This window comes from Rhinolophus sinicus, chromosome 4 (assembly GCF_057876585.1).
Source record: "Rhinolophus sinicus isolate RSI-liver-muscle chromosome 4, RSI-T2T, whole genome shotgun sequence".
NCBI lineage: Eukaryota > Metazoa > Chordata > Mammalia > Chiroptera > Rhinolophidae > Rhinolophus > Rhinolophus sinicus.
In genome coordinates this window covers 52,717,692-52,735,522 of record NC_142504.1, presented here as the reverse complement: position 1 = coordinate 52,735,522, position 17,831 = coordinate 52,717,692, and the positions used below count along the sequence as shown (strand labels likewise).

Sequence of the window (17,831 nt, the reverse complement as noted above, 5' to 3'; positions counted from 1 at the left end):
TGATTTGGGACGAGCAAGTGAGAACTGTCTTTTAGCTTTGGGTTTGGCTTGGGGCGTCCAGCTCCATAGCCCACCATTATTTTTATCTCTCTCATCCTTATACTATTCTCAGTAATAGGCAGACTCGTGCCCTCCCAAAGATGTCTATTCTGACCCCTGGAACCCATGAGTATGTTATGTTACATGGCAAAGGAAACTCAGGTGGAATTAAGGTTACTTATCAGCTGACTTTAAGACTGGGAGGCTGTCCTGGACTCTCCAGGCGGGGCCGTTGTCCTCACAAGGGTCCTTATCAGTGGAGGACGGAGGTGGAGAATGTCCAGTGATGTGATGTGAGAAGGTGTGGACCCATCCTTGCTAGCTTTGAAGGTGGAGAATGGAGGAGGGGCCCCACAGTCAAGGAGTCTGGTGGCTTCTAACAGCTGGAAAAGATAAGGACACGATTCGCCCCTAGAGCCTCCAGAGGAACGCAGACGCTCGCGTCATGATTTCAGCCCGTGAGGTCTGGATTGGACTGTGAGACAGCAAATCGGTGTTGTTTTAAGCCACTGAGTTGTGGTGATTTGTTCCAGCAGTGATGGGAAACTAATGCAATAAATAATGTGATTGGATGATCTTGTTCCCTTGCCATTTTCATGAGGTTTTATTTGTCAGGATTTGGGGAGTAAAATACATCCACCAAGGGAAAGCATACAGGTGATGCTGTGATAAAACTGATGACACTGTCAGGAGCTATAGGTATGAAAATGTGTTCGCCTCTTCTGATAATTGTTAAAGAATGTTGTTTAAATGATAATCACTGTACAGTTAGGGCCCGATTGTAACCTGTCAGGACTGAGGCATTCCTTCCTCTCAGACTGGATTTGATTGATGGTGTTCCATTTGGGACTTTTACATTTAAATTCTTACATGAGATGACTGTACTATATAGGCCCCACCCCCCCTTGATGCACTCTGTGGGAGTTAGGATATCAGTGTTTCAAAATGAATTGAGAAGATTTTAATGTTTTCCTATTATAGGCAGTTTAAATAATAGGAATTTTCTGTTCTGTGAGAGCTGTTAATAGAACTCGCTGCTAAAAAGTCTGGGCCTTTCTGCAGGAGACAGGCTGTAGTACATGGATGACTTTTCTCATTTTATTCTATGGTTGCCTTACTTTGTCTCTGTCATGCGGGGCGGCCTGTGGGGTCTCTGCTCCCGCTCCCCATACAAGAACGCAGGATATGGTGAGGCCAAAAAGGAACACCCACGGAGCCATAGGTAGGGGAGTCATACCACTATATTCTCTCTCTGGCGGCACTAGACTCTCACTGGAGGCTGGATCCACACTGTCCGCAAACCGCCATCCATGCTTGCCAGCCCAGCCGCCATCTTCTTGCTAGCCCCCATCTTTCTCTCTTCTCTCTTCTAGCGTAGCCACAGCAGTTATATTAGTGGCCAGTGGCTCACTGGTTACAGCTGACAGCCAACTAGCCACAGCTGATGGCCATGCAATCACAGTTGGCCATTTACTACCTGAGCCAGCACCTGTCTATGTGAGGCCGAGAGCCTGGAAACTACTTTCTGGGGCTCTGCCCCCACACTCCACCCCTACAGGCTCTCGCCTCACAATCTACGCGACAAGCATCTTCCGCGAGGGGCCCTGTGCGAGGAGCCTGGGGGTGAATGCAATATCCTGGACACAGCCAGGCTGTCTGGGCACAGCTAGGGTTTCTCAGGGCACCACCAGTGCTTCTGGGCACAGCCAGACTTCCTGGGCTTCTTAGGGTACCACTAGTTTTCCCGGGCACAGCCAGGGTTTCTCAGGGCACCACCAGTGCTTCTGGGCACAGCCAGACTTCCTGGACTTCTTAGGGTACCACCTGTCTTCCTGGACACAGCCAGGGTTTCTCAGGGCACCACCAGTGCTTCTGGACACGGCCAGACTTCCTGGACTTCTTAGGGTACCACTAGTTTCCCCGGGCACAGCTAGGATTTCTCAGGGCACTGCCACTCTCTCTGGGAACAGCCCGACTTCCTGGACTCAGCCAGGGCTCTCAGGGCACTGCCACTCTCTGTGGGCACAGCCACACTTCCTGGACACAGCTAGGGCTCTCAGGGCACTGCCACTCTCTCTGGGAACAGCCCGACTTCCTGGGCACAGCCAGGGTATCTTCAGGGCTCAGCCAGACTTCCTGGACTCAGCCAGGGCTCTCAGGGCACTGCCACTCTCTCTGGGCCTCTCAGGGTACCCTGCTGGAACAACAGCGACTCACAATCAAGGTGCTTACATATTCTCAATGGCGGCCAGTCAAGAGACAAAAGCAAATATCCCCCAGTTCCACTACATGGTGGTATGTTCCCAAACAAACAGTCAAGCTGTCCATTAAATTAGGGATGGTAGGCCCCATAGTCCATAGTCATTCACCAGGGCTGTCCTGGGGGTGAGGGATGACCTTGACCTCACCCTCATCTCCCACGGAGGACTCAGCAAGCGTTACCTCCTGGGACTATAAGTCCTGCATCCGGGCTGCCTGACCAGGAACTTCCCCGGCCCACAGGGCTGCAACGACCTTCGCTTTCTCCGGCCTGTGCTGGTTGGGGAACCGTCCACATCTTTCCACCTCTCCAAGGGGCTCCATCTCTGCAGCAGCTGCATGGCTTTTCCTGTGCTGGTGGGAGAACCGTCCACGTCCTCCCACCCCTCCACGGGGGTCCAGCTCTCCGGCAGCTGCTCCTCCTGGTCTTCCTGAGACTAAGTGTTCATACACACAAACTGCTCCACCGTCCTTCGGAGAGCTTTGGCCGGCACCATACCCTGCTCGCTGTGCCATTTGTCATGCGGGGGACCCTGCTCGCTGCACCATTTGTCATGCGGGGCGGCCTGTGGGGTCTCTGCTCCCGCTCCCCATACAAGAACGCAGGATATGGTGAGGCCAAAAAGGAACACCCACGGAGCCATAGGTAGGGGAGTCATACCACTATATTCTCTCTCTGGCGGCACTAGACTCTCACTGGAGGCTGGATCCACACTGTCCGCAAACCGCCACCCACGCTTGCCAGCCCAGCCACCATCTTCTTGCTAGCCCCCATCTTTCTCTCTTCTCTCTTCTAGCGTAGCCACAGCAGTTATATTAGTGGCCAGTGGCTCACTGGTTACAGCTGACGGCCAACTAGCCACAGCTGATGGCCATGCAATCACAGTTGGCCATTTACTACCTGAGCCAGCACCTGTCTATGTGAGGCCGAGAGCCTGGAAACTACTTTCTGGGGCTCTGCCCCCACAGTCTCTAACAGGTGTTAATCCTTGGACTTAATAGTTACTCAGTTTCCTGGCTTATTAATGAAGTTTTACTTTTCCCTTTATTAGTGCTGTCTGCTTCCCTGTAGCGCCCGCCTTCCTGCTCTCAGTGGCCTGGCATACCGAGACCGTTGACAAAGCACTGCCCCGCTCTGAGGGGCTGCAGTTTCTGCGGGTAGAAGAAAGGCGGAGACCATTGCTGGCCAGGGCTGCGAGTGTGGGTGTGGGGGAACGTGGGCAGAGGCTGCAGTCAGCTCGTCCGGGAGAGCCAGCGCTAAGGCGTGGGGCGGGTGTGTGTGCTGGGTCCTGGGCACAGAGGATTAGTGGGAGCGCCAGAGGGGTCTACCTTTTGTTCAGGCAGTTTATGTTTTCGTCAAATCATGGTGTGTCGTGAACTCTAATTTATATTAAACATAAGTAGTATTAGCGTCTCCTTGATTTTGATAACCATTTGTCTTAACTTTTATTGCTATTGTAGGTTTTTATCTGTTCATGGAAAATTTTGAGAAGCTGTCAGACTTTGGGGGTGGGGGTAGAAGGTGCATCTTTGCACCTGGAATCTGCAATTCAAAGATGCTTGAGAGGTATTTAATCTCCTCTAAAACATAAAATAATCCAAAGAACTGTAGCATTTTCCTTTTCTGTATAAGAATAAATATGTGAATTGTAAACAAGTGTGTTTTTCATGAAAACTGCATTTGCAGGACCTCTGTGCTGCTACTTTTAGAAGATGAGAGAGCTTCATTTCTGTACATTTATCTTTAATTCTCACTTGCGCTATTTCAGAATAGCCTCCCCCTTCCCTCTCTGATGCCTCTACCTCCCTACTTTTCACCCTGCCCCCTTCTCTGTGTCTGTACATTAAGACATAGTTTAGATGATCACTGAGGTTCCTTTGGGCTGATACTCTATGATTTGGATTTGTCTGTGGAAATCTCAATGAGAATGTCTTAGAAAGCTTTTTACTAAATTCCGTCTGCTGTTACTGCGTACTTTTGTTTTCATTGGTCTTTATTAGGTACCCACAGTTTTGTTAGGTGAAGTTCAGAACAGTGAAAAGACATAAACCCTGCTTCTAAGGATCTTGTGATCACCAAGGGATATTGGGAAGGAAGGGAAAGAGGGTTATGTTGGCTTTACTGGCGGAAATTGTCCACCTGAATGGCATATCTTGAAGATTGGTGAGGTTATTCCATATGGCTGGAAGGAAATGAAAAGCTTATTTGCTTTTCTCATTTTTTTTGTCCTTCTCTATATATTCTTATCGCTTTCCCAATATAAAATAAATGATGGGAGTTGATCCTGTTTATGGTATTTGGCTTAGGGCATGGGACCCTTCACCTTATTTTTTTTCTCCTTGAATTGAACATGAAATTCTGATACTACAGGGCAAAGGAGAGACCAGGTTTTATGAAGACTGCATATCTTGTGAATCTTAAGTAGAGCTCTTCAATTATTAGAGGCTCAACTTTTTCTCACTTTTCTAGTCAGTGTTATGGTAAGGAAAGCAGCTTTGAGAGATAAGAATCTTGGTTCAGTAGATAGAAAGTTTTCAAGAGGATGTTGAACAATGGCTTTAAAAACATTATTTTTGTCATATACTTATTTCCGTAATAAATATAATACATGTCTATTTGAGAAAACTTAGAAAATATTGGCAGTAGCACTCAGTAGCGATTTGGATTGGCTGTCCTCTGTGGTGGTCACAGCGACCCTGTGATACGGGTCCTATTGTCACTTCCCTTCTATAGATGAAGCTAAAGCCCAGGAAGGTTACTGTTTTGGTGTTTATTCTTTTCATTTCTCCCCCAAATATGTATATACATTTCTTTATTAAAATTTGGATCATGGAAAGCAGGTTTTATGACCTATTTTTCCACCTAATGAGGTGTTTAGAGAACATTTATCTTTGTTATTATTCTTTAACAACAGATCTTAATGCCTGTACAGTATTTAATCTTGTGGAATTGGACGCCGGGCCCCTCCACCTTGGCATTACTGACCAGCTTGTTGTTTTGTCCTGACATCGCAGGGCACTTAGCACCCTCCCTGCCTGCACTCACTGCATGCCCATAGCACCTTCTCCCCACACCCGTTTGTGACAACAGAACGTCCCCAGACATTGCCAAGTCAGTGTCCTGGGGGGACAAAATCCCCTCTGGTGGAAGACCACTTATTTAACCATGTGTATTTTATGTTCTCAAAAATAATATGTGGATATGAGTAGACTCGTTATGACTGTCTGTATGAAAAAGTAAGACTCCTGTCATCTAGATTACATTTTCCAGCTCCTAATTTCTGCTACTTTTTTGGATTTAATATATGTTTTAAGTAGTAGCAATATTGCTTGAAAGTCAATAATTTAACAACATTATTTGCATTCATATAAGAATGTAATTGCATGTCTGTCAGCAGTCTGATGGAAAAGCGTCCTGGGAGCTTCGACCATGGTCGTTTTATTGCAGATGAATTCCATTATCTCCATGTCACTTTCTTTAAAAGTTTGGTCGCTGAGGCAGCTGTAATACCTTGTGTTATTAATGGACACCAGAAGTTACTCTCTCAGCTTATTTATGTACTTTTCTTGATAAGTTTTGACATTTTAGAAAGATGTGTATATATATATATATATATATATATATATATATATATAGATGTGTGTATGTATATATATACATACAGTGTGTGTGTGTGTATGTATATATATATGTGTGTATGTATATGTATATATATATATATGTATATATATATATATAGCCATCTTTACTACCAGATAAGTCAGTTTTTTTTATAAATAAAATCATCTTTCTGTCATAGAACTATTACCTATAACAATTAATAGTTGAACTTGCCCATTTAAGGAAATGGCATTCATTTGGGGAGGCAATACAAAGCTAATTAAAATCCTCATTAGTCCTTGATTAATTTTGAATTTTACTTTTAGTGTCTTTTTGCACAGTGCTATCTCATTCAAGATTGATATAGCATATTTGGAGATGTCCTAAGGTTTATATATTATTTGTATAAGAAATGTAGTTTTTGACTATGTCTGCTGCCTTTGATAATACTGTGTTGTAGTGATAGATCTGTTCCTTAAAAGTTTGTTAGTTTTTGAGACTCAAATTATGTGTTTTATTGACTTAGAGTTTAATTTCAATTATGCCTTTTAACGTCTTATTTGTATTTGACACCAACTGTGTTTTGTTTTATTTTTCTGTTCTCCCTCTATCTTCTCCAATAAATAGTGATAAAAAAGAAATAGAGTATATCATGGGCCTCTTACAAAGTGAATCATTTGTAGAGAGAATTTTTTAAAATGCAAATTCTCTAAAATTCAAATGTTCTGGTATTAGATTATGATTTTTTTTTTTAAGTATCTTAAACTTATAAGGATGACTACCAGTTTTGAATATTTCAATTTTCCGTAGGTAATTAGAATTCTGGAGAGAATGTTCTAGAGGAGGAAGGACTTTGTTTTTATACCTTCATACCCATGCTTGATTATTAATTTGCTTTTTATTAATGCTTGATTTTACACTGTGGAAGTTTAAGCTGCATTTTTTTTTTTTAAACAACAAGATTTTATTTTTTTTTTTGAGGATGTTAGTGTTCCCTATAGTATCTAATTTTAAAACATTGGATATTTATTAAAAGGATTTGTTCCTAGTCAGCTGTAGTTGATGGAATGACACCAACTAAACCATTCACCTTATTAAAATTCCTTGAGTTTCAGGTGAGGTCTTTCTTAGGTGAAGCGGAATGGGGTAAAAGTGTCTCCATAGAGTGAGTCTGAACTGTCTAGGAGAGCTCAACTGGTGGCATTTTCCACTAGCTTAGCTTAGGCTTTATAAGATATCTCACCTTTCTCCTTCAGTCTATCTAATAATTTTATTTTGTGAAACAAAACAAATACGATAAAACTGGATTTTAATAAATGATATCCAGAATTAAAATTTAAATTCTATATTAATAGTAAAAATAGAAAATATAATGATTTTTCTGTTAACCTCCAAAATTCATGTGACACACATTTTAAAAAAAATAAAATCCAAGTCTGCATTTGGGCTGTAACAATGCAATGGTATATGAAATATACTGATGTGTGAAAGATATGACTAAAGTTAATAAAACAACATGAAAAATTGGTTAAAAACACCAAAAATTTTCTTGTACACAAATTTTAAATTATGTGGTGAAAATGCATATTTTTTGTTGATATAGAAATCTAAATTAGGTGACAGGTCTCCACACAAATTTACTCTATGGTATTAGTATCAAAATCATAGTTTTTAATTGCTTTAATTTGTTAACCGCAAAAGTAGTTTTTCACTTTTAAATTAAAACTCAAGAATTACTGTGAAATGAAATTTCACATAGTGTTCTAAATTTTCAAATAGTGTTCTAAAAATTTTATACGATGGTTTAAAGGACTTATCTTGAATTAAAAGTGCTATGTACTTAATGAAAATCCATGTTAGTTGTGGAATTGATTCTTTTTAAAGGAAAGCTGCAAATTTTTCTTGTGTGGGTAAATGTCACTCTGCTCATATCTTCGCTTAGCTGCAAGTCAGGACTTGTACTATTCCACTAGGTTGTCATAGAAACGCAGTTAACTGTCATCTCAACTCAGACTGTTGATGGTTTTATTTGTAGGTTTGTAAGATTATTAAAATTTAACAAAAATTATTGATTGGCTTTTCATTAATACTGGGTAGTTTTCCATGAAAGTTCACACCATACAGAAGCCTTTTTTTCCTGTTTAAATTTTTCAAAAAGTGAAGATCTATATTAAATCTGCTTGATTTTTTGAAAAATGTTTTTTATTTAAAATGTGATGTATAGTCTACAGCAGAATAACCTCCGTGAATTGTACTTTTGATTCATTTTCCATTTTCTTTGTTTACAGCAAGCAGAAGAAAACCTTGAAAACTCACCGTTAGCTTGCTTTTAACTTAACATAAAAGATACCTGTCAGAAAAGCGTGAAATGCTACATCAAGTGCCTAATATTGGAGTTTTCATTTTCTTTATGGTTTTTGAAACCTGGCACGAATGCTTCAGTGAACTGTGTTGTGAAAGTATTTATTTTTGTATGTTTATGTGAGAGGAATTATTTAGTTGTCACTTATAAATAAGGCAGGCAAATCTTATTTACAGTAACTTTAATGGTCCGTGGATGAGTGCTTTTATGCAAATAGTCAAGAGGCTAGAATTAACTTTTCACATTGGTTGCACATTTGATGTCCAGACTTGAGCAACATGTGGCATCTTCTTATAAAGACTACTGTCTAGGATTCTATTTGTATTTAACACATTATTTCAGAATGCACATGTCATCTCACATTTAATATTAACTTTGTAATGATTTCTATTTCTTGCTTGTAGGTATATAAGTAGAAGTATTTATTTGTTGCTTTCTGTGATTTTGCTCTTTCTAGGTTCTTTAGACTTGATTAATTAGCTATTTCATATTTTAGCAACAGATCACTTTTTGACATGTAACAGCTCCTTGAGTTGGGTTGATTATCATTAGTTACCCTTTTAAAGAAGTATAGGTCTTGTAGTTAACTGGTTATTATACTTCCATTTGTTGCTATTAGTTCCTAAAGGTATTCTTAGAAAATTAGTAGTAGGTACATTGACTTTAATTTTAATACTCTGTTACTAAATAAACAACTCTGTTACTGAATAGCTTGTGTATACTTGGAGAAAAAATTTTTTCAGCTCATCATATGCATGGAATACTGATTTTAACCAGGTTTATTGCTCTTAAAACTTAGTTACTGCTCTTGTAGCTGGCCTGCACAATCGCCCCCAGTGATGCTCACCTCCTGTTGTTCCTGCCCTTGTATCCTGCCTTCCCACACTGAATCATGGCTGACCCTATGATCAGTACACCACTGTAGAAGTGTCAGTGTGTGACCTTGAGGCTAGGTCATATATAACCTTGGGGCTTCCGCTTTGCTCTCTCTTGAATCACTCACTCTGGGGAATTTGTGTTCCATGTCATGAGGACACTCAAGCTGCCCTATGGAGAGGTCCATAAGGCAGGGAACTGAAGCCCCTCCCCCCACCTGCCCCAACAGCCAGCACCAGCTTGCCAAGCATTTGAGCGAGCCATCGGAGAGGCAGATCCTCTAACCCCAGTTGAGCCTTCAGATTGTTGCAGCCTCAGCTAACATCTTGCCTGTAATCCCAGGAGAAACCTTGAGTCCAACTTGCCCAGTTGAGCCCCTCCTGTATTGCTTACCCACAGAAACTCTGTAAGATAATACATATTCATTGCTGTTTTAAGTCAGTACATTTTGGTGTAATATGCAGCAATAAATAACTTAATGTGCCTGCTAAATAAACATATTTTTAAACATTTTCTATTGATCATATAGTTCGTATTTATAGGCATAAAAATTGTGGAGGCTTCTGTTGTGATTTCTGGCATCATTTTCGTAGGAGATTGGATAGTGTGTTGATCAGGGCATCATAACTGAATTTGAATTTTGGCTTTGTGTGTGTGTGTGTCTTGATGAAATTACATCACATTTCTGATCATCATTGCTTACTGAAAATTTGTAAGGTGGAATAAATATACTTAACTCTCCATAGTGGTTTTGTTTTTTTCCTAAGATCACAGTGAAATGAGATTATCTGATCTTAAACCTATGAGACGATGACATGATGTTTGGTATGTCTTATCCTTTCCACTTACGCACAGATATGCCTCTTTCCATTGAAGATGCAGTTTTTTGCCCCAGAGGTAAAGACTTGTAAACATTTGAGTTTGCAGTCTCTGCTTGGCGTGTCCTGTCAGTTGTATAATCTTCAGTAGGCCCAACACTTACTATTCTTTATTCTACAAGTCATTTTTCTTTCCTTAATTTTCTTTTTACTCTGATGTGCCTAGGTGTGATTTTCTTTATGTTTATTCTGCTTTGGGGTGCAAAGCTTCTTGAATTTGGGGTGATGTCATGTTTTAATAAATTCTCAGTTGTTGCATCTTTAAATGTTGCTCCTGCCTCACACCCATTTTCCTTATCCTTCTGAGACTGTAATTAAAAGCATGTTAGGCCTTCTTACTGTGTTCCACATATCACACATGTTCTTTTCTTGTGTTTTTCATCCATTTTTCTTCTCTAGGCTTCCTTTTGGATGTATTTTGACCTGTTCTCCATTTCACTAATCATGTCTTTTACTTTGCTAATCTTCGGTTAAACCATTCATTGAGTTCATAATTTCAGTTACATTTTTCAGTTCTAAAATTTTTGACTGTTTTTTACAGATTACAATTCCTTGTGAAAATTTCTTTCTTTTATTTTCTCTATCTTTTCTTCTGTTTTTCTGAACATAGTAGTCATAGTTATTTAAAGCTCTTTTTATGGTAATTATATCTTTCAGGGGTCTATCTTTAAGTCCTTTTTTCTTCTTGATTTTTAGTCATTTGGTCCTGTCTTGTGGCATATCTGGTAATTTTTTATTGAATTGCCAATATTGTAAGTGAAAAATTGTAGAGGCCCCAGTAGTTTTCTTTCTCCAAGGGGAAGTTCGCTGTCTTCCAAGAGTCACCTTTCCTTTACTGGACAGATAAATTGGGGGTACGTACCTTACTCCAGTCATGGGTTGAACTGAGTCAAGGATAGATTGATGTTATGGTAAGCAATTTTTTTGTGTCCCCTGTGACCCAGGAGTTCCAATTGAGAGTCTGGTATTCACCAGGACCTCATTTGCTGATGACTCCTGAGCATTAATTCTTATTTTCTCAGCGCATCTTATTTCATCCTTCTCTCCTAACTATACATGCTGTGTCATGGGACAGACCTAATTCTAGTCCCACATAAACACTAACCTGCTTTCTGTCTCTGTGGATTTGTTATTTTGGACATTTCATATAAATGAAATCATACATTGTTTGGTCTCTTATGTCTGGTTCTTTCAATTAGTGTACTGTTTTTGAGATTCCTTGTGGTATAGCAGGTATCTGCTTCATTTTACTGCCGAATAGTCTTCCATTGTATGAACGTTCTACGTTTTGTCTCTCCATTCACCAGTGTAGGTACGTTTTTCTGCTTTTAAAACTGTGGCCCTCACCCTCTCAAAATGTCTTCATCATAATACCATTCTGATATTGTTTTCTTCATTGTTTCTGTTACTCCCTCTGCTTCTTTCACTTCCTCTACGTTTCCCTTACATTTTTGAGGCTTTCTGTTTTGCTTTTTAGCCTCAGACCTCACATACCAGGTGTGATCAAACAATACAGTGAATGTTTAAATAAAAAAATCATTACAGTAAAAGACACGTTGCCATTGATTCCCCTCAAAATTCTCCCCCTCAAGATACTCCCCCTCACTTTGAACACACTTAACCTATTGTTCTTGCCACTTTCTGAAGCAGTTCTGGAAGTCCTCTTTCGTGAGTGTCTTTAGTTGTGCTGTCATGGCTGCCTCCATGTCCTGAATCATTTTGATTTCGGGGAGGAGCCAGAAGTCACATGGTGTCAGGTCCGGTGAATAAGATAGATGAGGACAAACTGTAATGGTTTATTTGACAGAAATTGCTGTACCAGAAGTAATATGTAATACAGAGCATTGTCATGATGGAGGATGATTTACGGCACACTTTAAAACATACCTCTTTACAGAGCTCACATCCGACTGACTGCACTGAACAAATTGAAACTTGTCACATACTCTTACTAAGTTTTGATGCGCCACTTCCCGTATCGAAGATCCTGCCTTTCTGTTGGATGGCACTCGGCAGCAGCATTCGCCGCATCTTGTGATCACAATGGAAAAGTTCCATGTCATATAGCGCTTCTGGTATAGCAATTTCTATCAAATAAAAATATTACGGTGTGTCCTCATCCACCTTATTCACCAGATCTGGCACCGTGTGACTTCTGGCTCTTCCCCAAAGTCAAAATGATCATGAAAGCTATACATTTTGAATCGATTCAGAATATCGAGGCAGCCACGACAGCACAACTAAAGACACTCATGAGAGAGGACTTCAGACTGGCTTCAGAAAGTGGCAAGAATGATGGGATAAGTGTGTTCGAAGCAATGGGGAGTATTTTGAGGGGGTTAATGGTAATGTGTCTTTTACTGTAATACATTTTTTTAATTTAAACATTTACCATATATTTTTTTTATCACACCTTGTAGCTTTGAAAATTGGCAGTTGTCTTATGGGGAAAAGTGGCTGCCTCACTCTTCCACTGGGATCTTAGTCACTCAAGTCTGTATTTTTGTCAGCCTATCCCCACAGATACAAAAAAGTTTGCTACTTTCCCTATCCCCAGCAATGGCCATCTTATCTTCCCAGACAGAGCTTGAGTGTTCAGCCTTGTGTCCTGCACCCAGAATTAGTAAACACCTCCAGGAAGAATGGCTGTCAAATGCCAGCTCACTTGTCCATGTTTTCTCCCCCACCTTGGAATGTTGGTCCTTCTAGTTCAGGCTGCCTCAGCAGCTTTTTAATTGATGCCTCAGACTGGTGTTGCTATATATTTCGTTAAGCCTTTCTAGTTATTTTGAGCGTTGATGTGCCTCAAGCTACTCGAAAACTAGCTGGAAGGTGAACATGATACAATTATTTTGAAGGAAATGTCTGTGAGTAGATTATTTTGTGAACTTCTGTTTTGGCCAGTTGTTGGTATATGCATATGTTTTTGGTTTCTCATTACATATTGATGCAGTGAAATCTTTTTCTGAACCATTGTAGTAATTTTTATAATTACCTTTGATTTATTCACAGCCATTATAGTCAATATAGATTCCTAACTGCGTTCCATAACTATGAGGATTAAGGATATCTTATGCTGTACGCACTGAGGTTAAACATGAAGTTAGTAATGATACACATAAAATGAATAAGAAGGTTATAATGTATAAGTAAGTTTATTTATATGACAGTAAACAATACATTTTCTAATATAAACTAAGTAATGATTGTTCATGTATTATCAGCTATTTCAAATAAATACTAAAATATTTTTATCTAAGGGGAAGAATACACTTTGCTTTATATAAAATTTCCAGTTTTCTTTCACTTTGATTTAATTTTTAAAAATTATATCTTTCTAATTAAAATGAGATATTCTCAAATCTGAGAGAAATATGTGTACTATGGAAACACAAAATTCATGTCTTTTAGAGGTTTATTGTATTCCTGTGTTACTGCTGTGTCCTATGACCATGAGGTCATGCTGACTAGTATTTTGCCCACTCACCTTTTGTTGGCATATTCTGCACAGTGGGCCAGACACTGTCTATTTACTGTAATATTCCAGTCGATTATTGTTAACAGTAAGTATGTATGTATAATCTTGTTTTCAGCTTCGGAGTTTATTTTGCCAGTGCAGTTGTAGCAGTAGATACACACAGTTGAAACAGTGAAATATGAAGATTTTAACCTTTAGCTGGAGTTGTAGTTATTGACAGTCATTGAGGGAACCCTGTCTGGGTCCCCCTTAAGAAATGTATTTTGAGTCTTAGACAATTTCAGATAAATCCATGACGGCTCTTATTTTCTCTGCTCTATTGTGCAGGAAGAAGAGAGTGAGGAGGAACCCAAGCTGAAGTATGAGAGGCTTTCCAATGGGGTGACTGAAATCCTCCAGAAGGACGCAGCCAGCTGCATGACCGTGCATGACAAGGTAGGGTGGCCCTTGTCGAGGATTCTCTGGGAGTCGTTCCTACTGTAAGTTTGTTTCTACTTTGGAGTCCTGATGCTTTTACTGGTGGTTTTGTATAGTAATTGTGTCTTCCTGCCACTGTTCTTCCCTCCTTCCTCACCAACAGAAAATCAAAAGTACAACCAAAACTATTATATACATATACATATATATGTGTGTGTGTATTTACACATAGAGCACTGCAAGGATGTATCAAGTAGAATTTAGACGGTGGTGAATATGAAAGATTCAGAGCAAGTGGTTTTTGGAAACTATCATTTAATTGCTCAAACCGTAAGTAATAGAGTAGAAAAGTTGTAAGATTAGAAACCATGTTGGAGCTTAGTGCTTTCTTAAGAGTAGAAGGGATTACACTGGAGGTATTAGAAATCAGAAGAAAGGCCCAACTTGTTAATTATATTTTATCTGAATGAATTAATGTATCCACATCTGGGTCTTTGCTGTAAGCAGGCTAAGAACTGCAGGGCACCCTTAGCGCATTCTTGGACCAGAACAAAATGTGTCATAACGGAGTATTGGAGGCCAGGCAGTTTCAACCAATGCCCTGTTCTTCCCTGTGAACCCCATGAGCGAGCTTCGTTCCCCCCACGAAAGGCAGACTCCCCAAGTCTGATCCGTCTCCGGGCTTCATCCTCTTACCAGCTGTGCTGCCTTCTCCTCCTCGCCCCACCCAGTCCATGGGACTTCAAATTCTGATCCATTATAAACAGATTTACTTGTTCAACATGTTACTAGAATGCTTGCTGTGTCTCGTTTCACCAGAAACCCCGTCCTTTGAGACACCCGCCTTTGGGATGCGCCACCGTCTGCCAACTTCCTTGTCACTTTTCTGCACTCACTGAAGACTGGCCTTGCCGTTGTTCAGCCTAATTGAGTTCAATGTCTGCCCTGTTCTGTCCCCCCACCATGAAGGCCACACTCTGGGTGCTGTCAGTACCTGGAACTTGAGGGTCTTTAGCGCGCTCTCTTTTAACCCTTTTTATCCTTTACACTTCTGTGTTAATTTCCCTACGACCCCTGCTCTGTGACATTGTGGAGCCCTGATCTGTACTTTCTATTGTTATACATTTTCTAACTCTCAATGGTTAGCCGTCCTAACTTTGCCAGCATCTTCAGTTCTGTTCCACCCCTCTCCTTTATTGTGCCTCCTGTTATATATTTGTTCTTCATCAGCTTCCGTAGTCCTCATTCCCCCTTAGCCACTCCGAGGATGATGTCACTTCTGTTTAATTAAGGCACATGTAACTGGAAGGGGTGTTCAGCCTCGGTTCCTGAGCCCTTCCTTCCCAGCTCAGCCGAATGCGTGGCCATCCTTACCCACAGGACGTTTTCCTCGTCCTCTTCAAGGGCCTTTTCGTCCACTTTTGTTCTTCACCTCATCTTATTTCATCCTTCTCTCCTAACAATACATGCTGTGTCACAGGACAGACCTAACTCTAGCCCCACATAAACACTAATCTGCTTTCTGTCTTGATGGATTTGCTAATTTGGACATTTCATGTAACTGGAATCATACATTGTTTGGTCTCTTGTGTGTGGTTCTTTCACTTAGTGTACTGTTTTTGAGATTCCTTGTGGTATAGCAGGTGTTGACTTCATTCCTTTTTACTGCTGAATAGTCTCCCATTGTATGAATGTTCCACATTGTGTGTCTCCATTCACCAATTCAGGTGCATTTTCCTGCTTTTAAAACTGTGGCTCTCACCTTCTCAAAATGTCTTCATCATGACACCATTCTATTATTTTCTTGGTCATTTCTGTTACTCCCTCTGGTTTTTTCACTTCCTTTTACCTCCACCTTTCCCTTACATTTGGTTTCCCCAAGACTTGGTCCATTGTCCACATTTCTTCTAAATTTGTACTTTTCTTGATTTTAAATGTCATGGTCTCTGCCCACTGCCCCTTCCCAGAACAGTGTGCTTATTATGTACCAGGTGCCTCCTAAACATCTCCACCTTTCGTTTGGTGTTTGCCCGAAACTCAGCATGTTGTCTGTAATGAACCATCCTCTTTGCCATGTCACCTGGCATCTATTTTGTATTCTCTGTCCCATCTGGTGACATTATCACCTCCTTTGTCCCGTGAGCCAAAGCTGACTCCTTCTCTCCTTCCACCTCGAGATCTCCTAAGTCCTGACGATTTGTTTGCCACCCCTTCCCTAGTGCAGGCCCTCATCTGCCTGCACCCACATGCCTCTATAATGTTTGTACTTTATACTCATCTGCCACCCAGTTGCCAGAATGATCTGTCGAAAATACGGATTTGAAAACTCTTGTATGATTTTCATAATCCACTACGTAAAATCAAAGCTCCTTAATGCGGTACATGGGGCGCTCTGCGATCTTGCCTCTGTGTAATTAGCCTTACTTCTTACTATTTTCTGTGTGGTGCTCTGATAGCAGTTCTTGGCTGTTTTACTCATGACATCCCTTCCCCTGGATCCCCCTCATCTCACCTGTGTGAGTGTACCCCTCTCCTGAGCCTTTCTTTTCATTGCGGCCTTCTTCATTTCTCCCTGGAACTAACGCATGTACTGTGAACCAACCTGTTTTCCTTCAGATTTGCTTTCATTCTAGTACACTGCTAACAGTTCTTTTACTAAAATAATCCTCCAGAAATTTAAATCTGATCATGTGAGCCTCCTTCCTAGACTTCTTTATTGTTCCTGATGTCCTTATGATTTGGACACACACCCTCTTCCCTTTACTTTCCTACCTTTCATCGCTCCATAACTATTCAAATACCTCCTATTAACCAACCTTTCCTGCCCCATCCCCTGTCTCCTCCCCTGGACACTAACTGGATGCTTCTGCTGTATAAAACTACTTGTAATTTCTAGACTTTGTTCTGCTGTTTTTGTAATTCCATGTCTTTGAACAAGTTGTATCCACTCTGCCTAAAATGGTGGTTCCCACAGCCTGCCCCATCTGCCTCAGTGTTTGTGGTGTGACTCCTCCTTCAGAGTTCAAAATTCAGCACAGCTGACATCATGGGGTCTTAGAGCTATTCCATTTTAAGCATACTCTTTTATTATAATTAACTTTTCTATCTCCCTCATTATACTATCACCCCTTTAAGTCATGCTTGCTTATTGTCTGTACATATTTTAGGTGCTTTTGTGTGTTGTGTGTTGAATAACCGCTGAATGGACGAAATGGAGAACGACTTCAACCAACCTGGCCAAGGAGCTGACAGTCAGAACTGTAGCCTGTGCTAACTTTTAGAACGTGTACTCCTAATCTGAGGCCCGTATTCCATTTGTGAGGTTTCTGGTCCAGTGGACAGTGTTTTAGCTCTTAATTCTGGCTCTGGCTCTGCCACTTATTGACTCTTTGCAGGGAAGTCACTTCAACTCCCGGATTTGCATCCTCCTGTAATGGAAGGCACTCCCTGCTCTGATGCTTAGAATACTGTAAAATGTCACGTGAGATGTAGATGATAGGATTCTGCTCACCACAGCGGAAAGGTGCTACTTCCTGTTCCTCTGTGGTGTCTGCTGTTTACGTACAAAAATCCCAATCATGGAGTTAAAAGCAGGTATGCTTGGGAATGGTCCAGAAGGATTGGATGCACAATCTGATTATACAGTGAGTCAAGTTTCCGTAATTAAACATGAAAAGTGCTAATTAAATTTATTCTTTGCCCATCCTGTATTTTAAGTGGTCTCAGGTTCAAAAGAAAAAAGACAACAACACATCAATAGTTACAAAAGCGCAAGGCTTTTCATGACTAGAGAGTCACATTTAAAGGATTTGTATTTACATCTGTGATTTGTGGCCAGTTTTCTATTTTTGATTAGTTTAAGTAGTCAAAAAATTAGTAAATGTAAGTATGACTTATTAATAATTTGGTAGTTAAATAAAT

At 40.6% G+C, this 17,831-nt stretch overlaps 1 protein-coding gene across 2 annotated transcripts in view; it reads left to right on the top strand.

The window, feature by feature from the left end:
• VPS41 (VPS41 subunit of HOPS complex) overlaps window positions 1-17,831 on the top strand; it is a 171,644-nt gene that overhangs the window by 14,734 nt on the left and 139,079 nt on the right. For both annotated transcript variants that reach the window (XM_019710243.3, XM_074340530.2), the window contains one exon: window positions 13,821-13,928. In XM_019710243.3, the coding sequence (XP_019565802.1) occupies window positions 13,821-13,928 (108 nt within the window). The remainder of the gene's footprint in view (window positions 1-13,820; window positions 13,929-17,831) is intronic.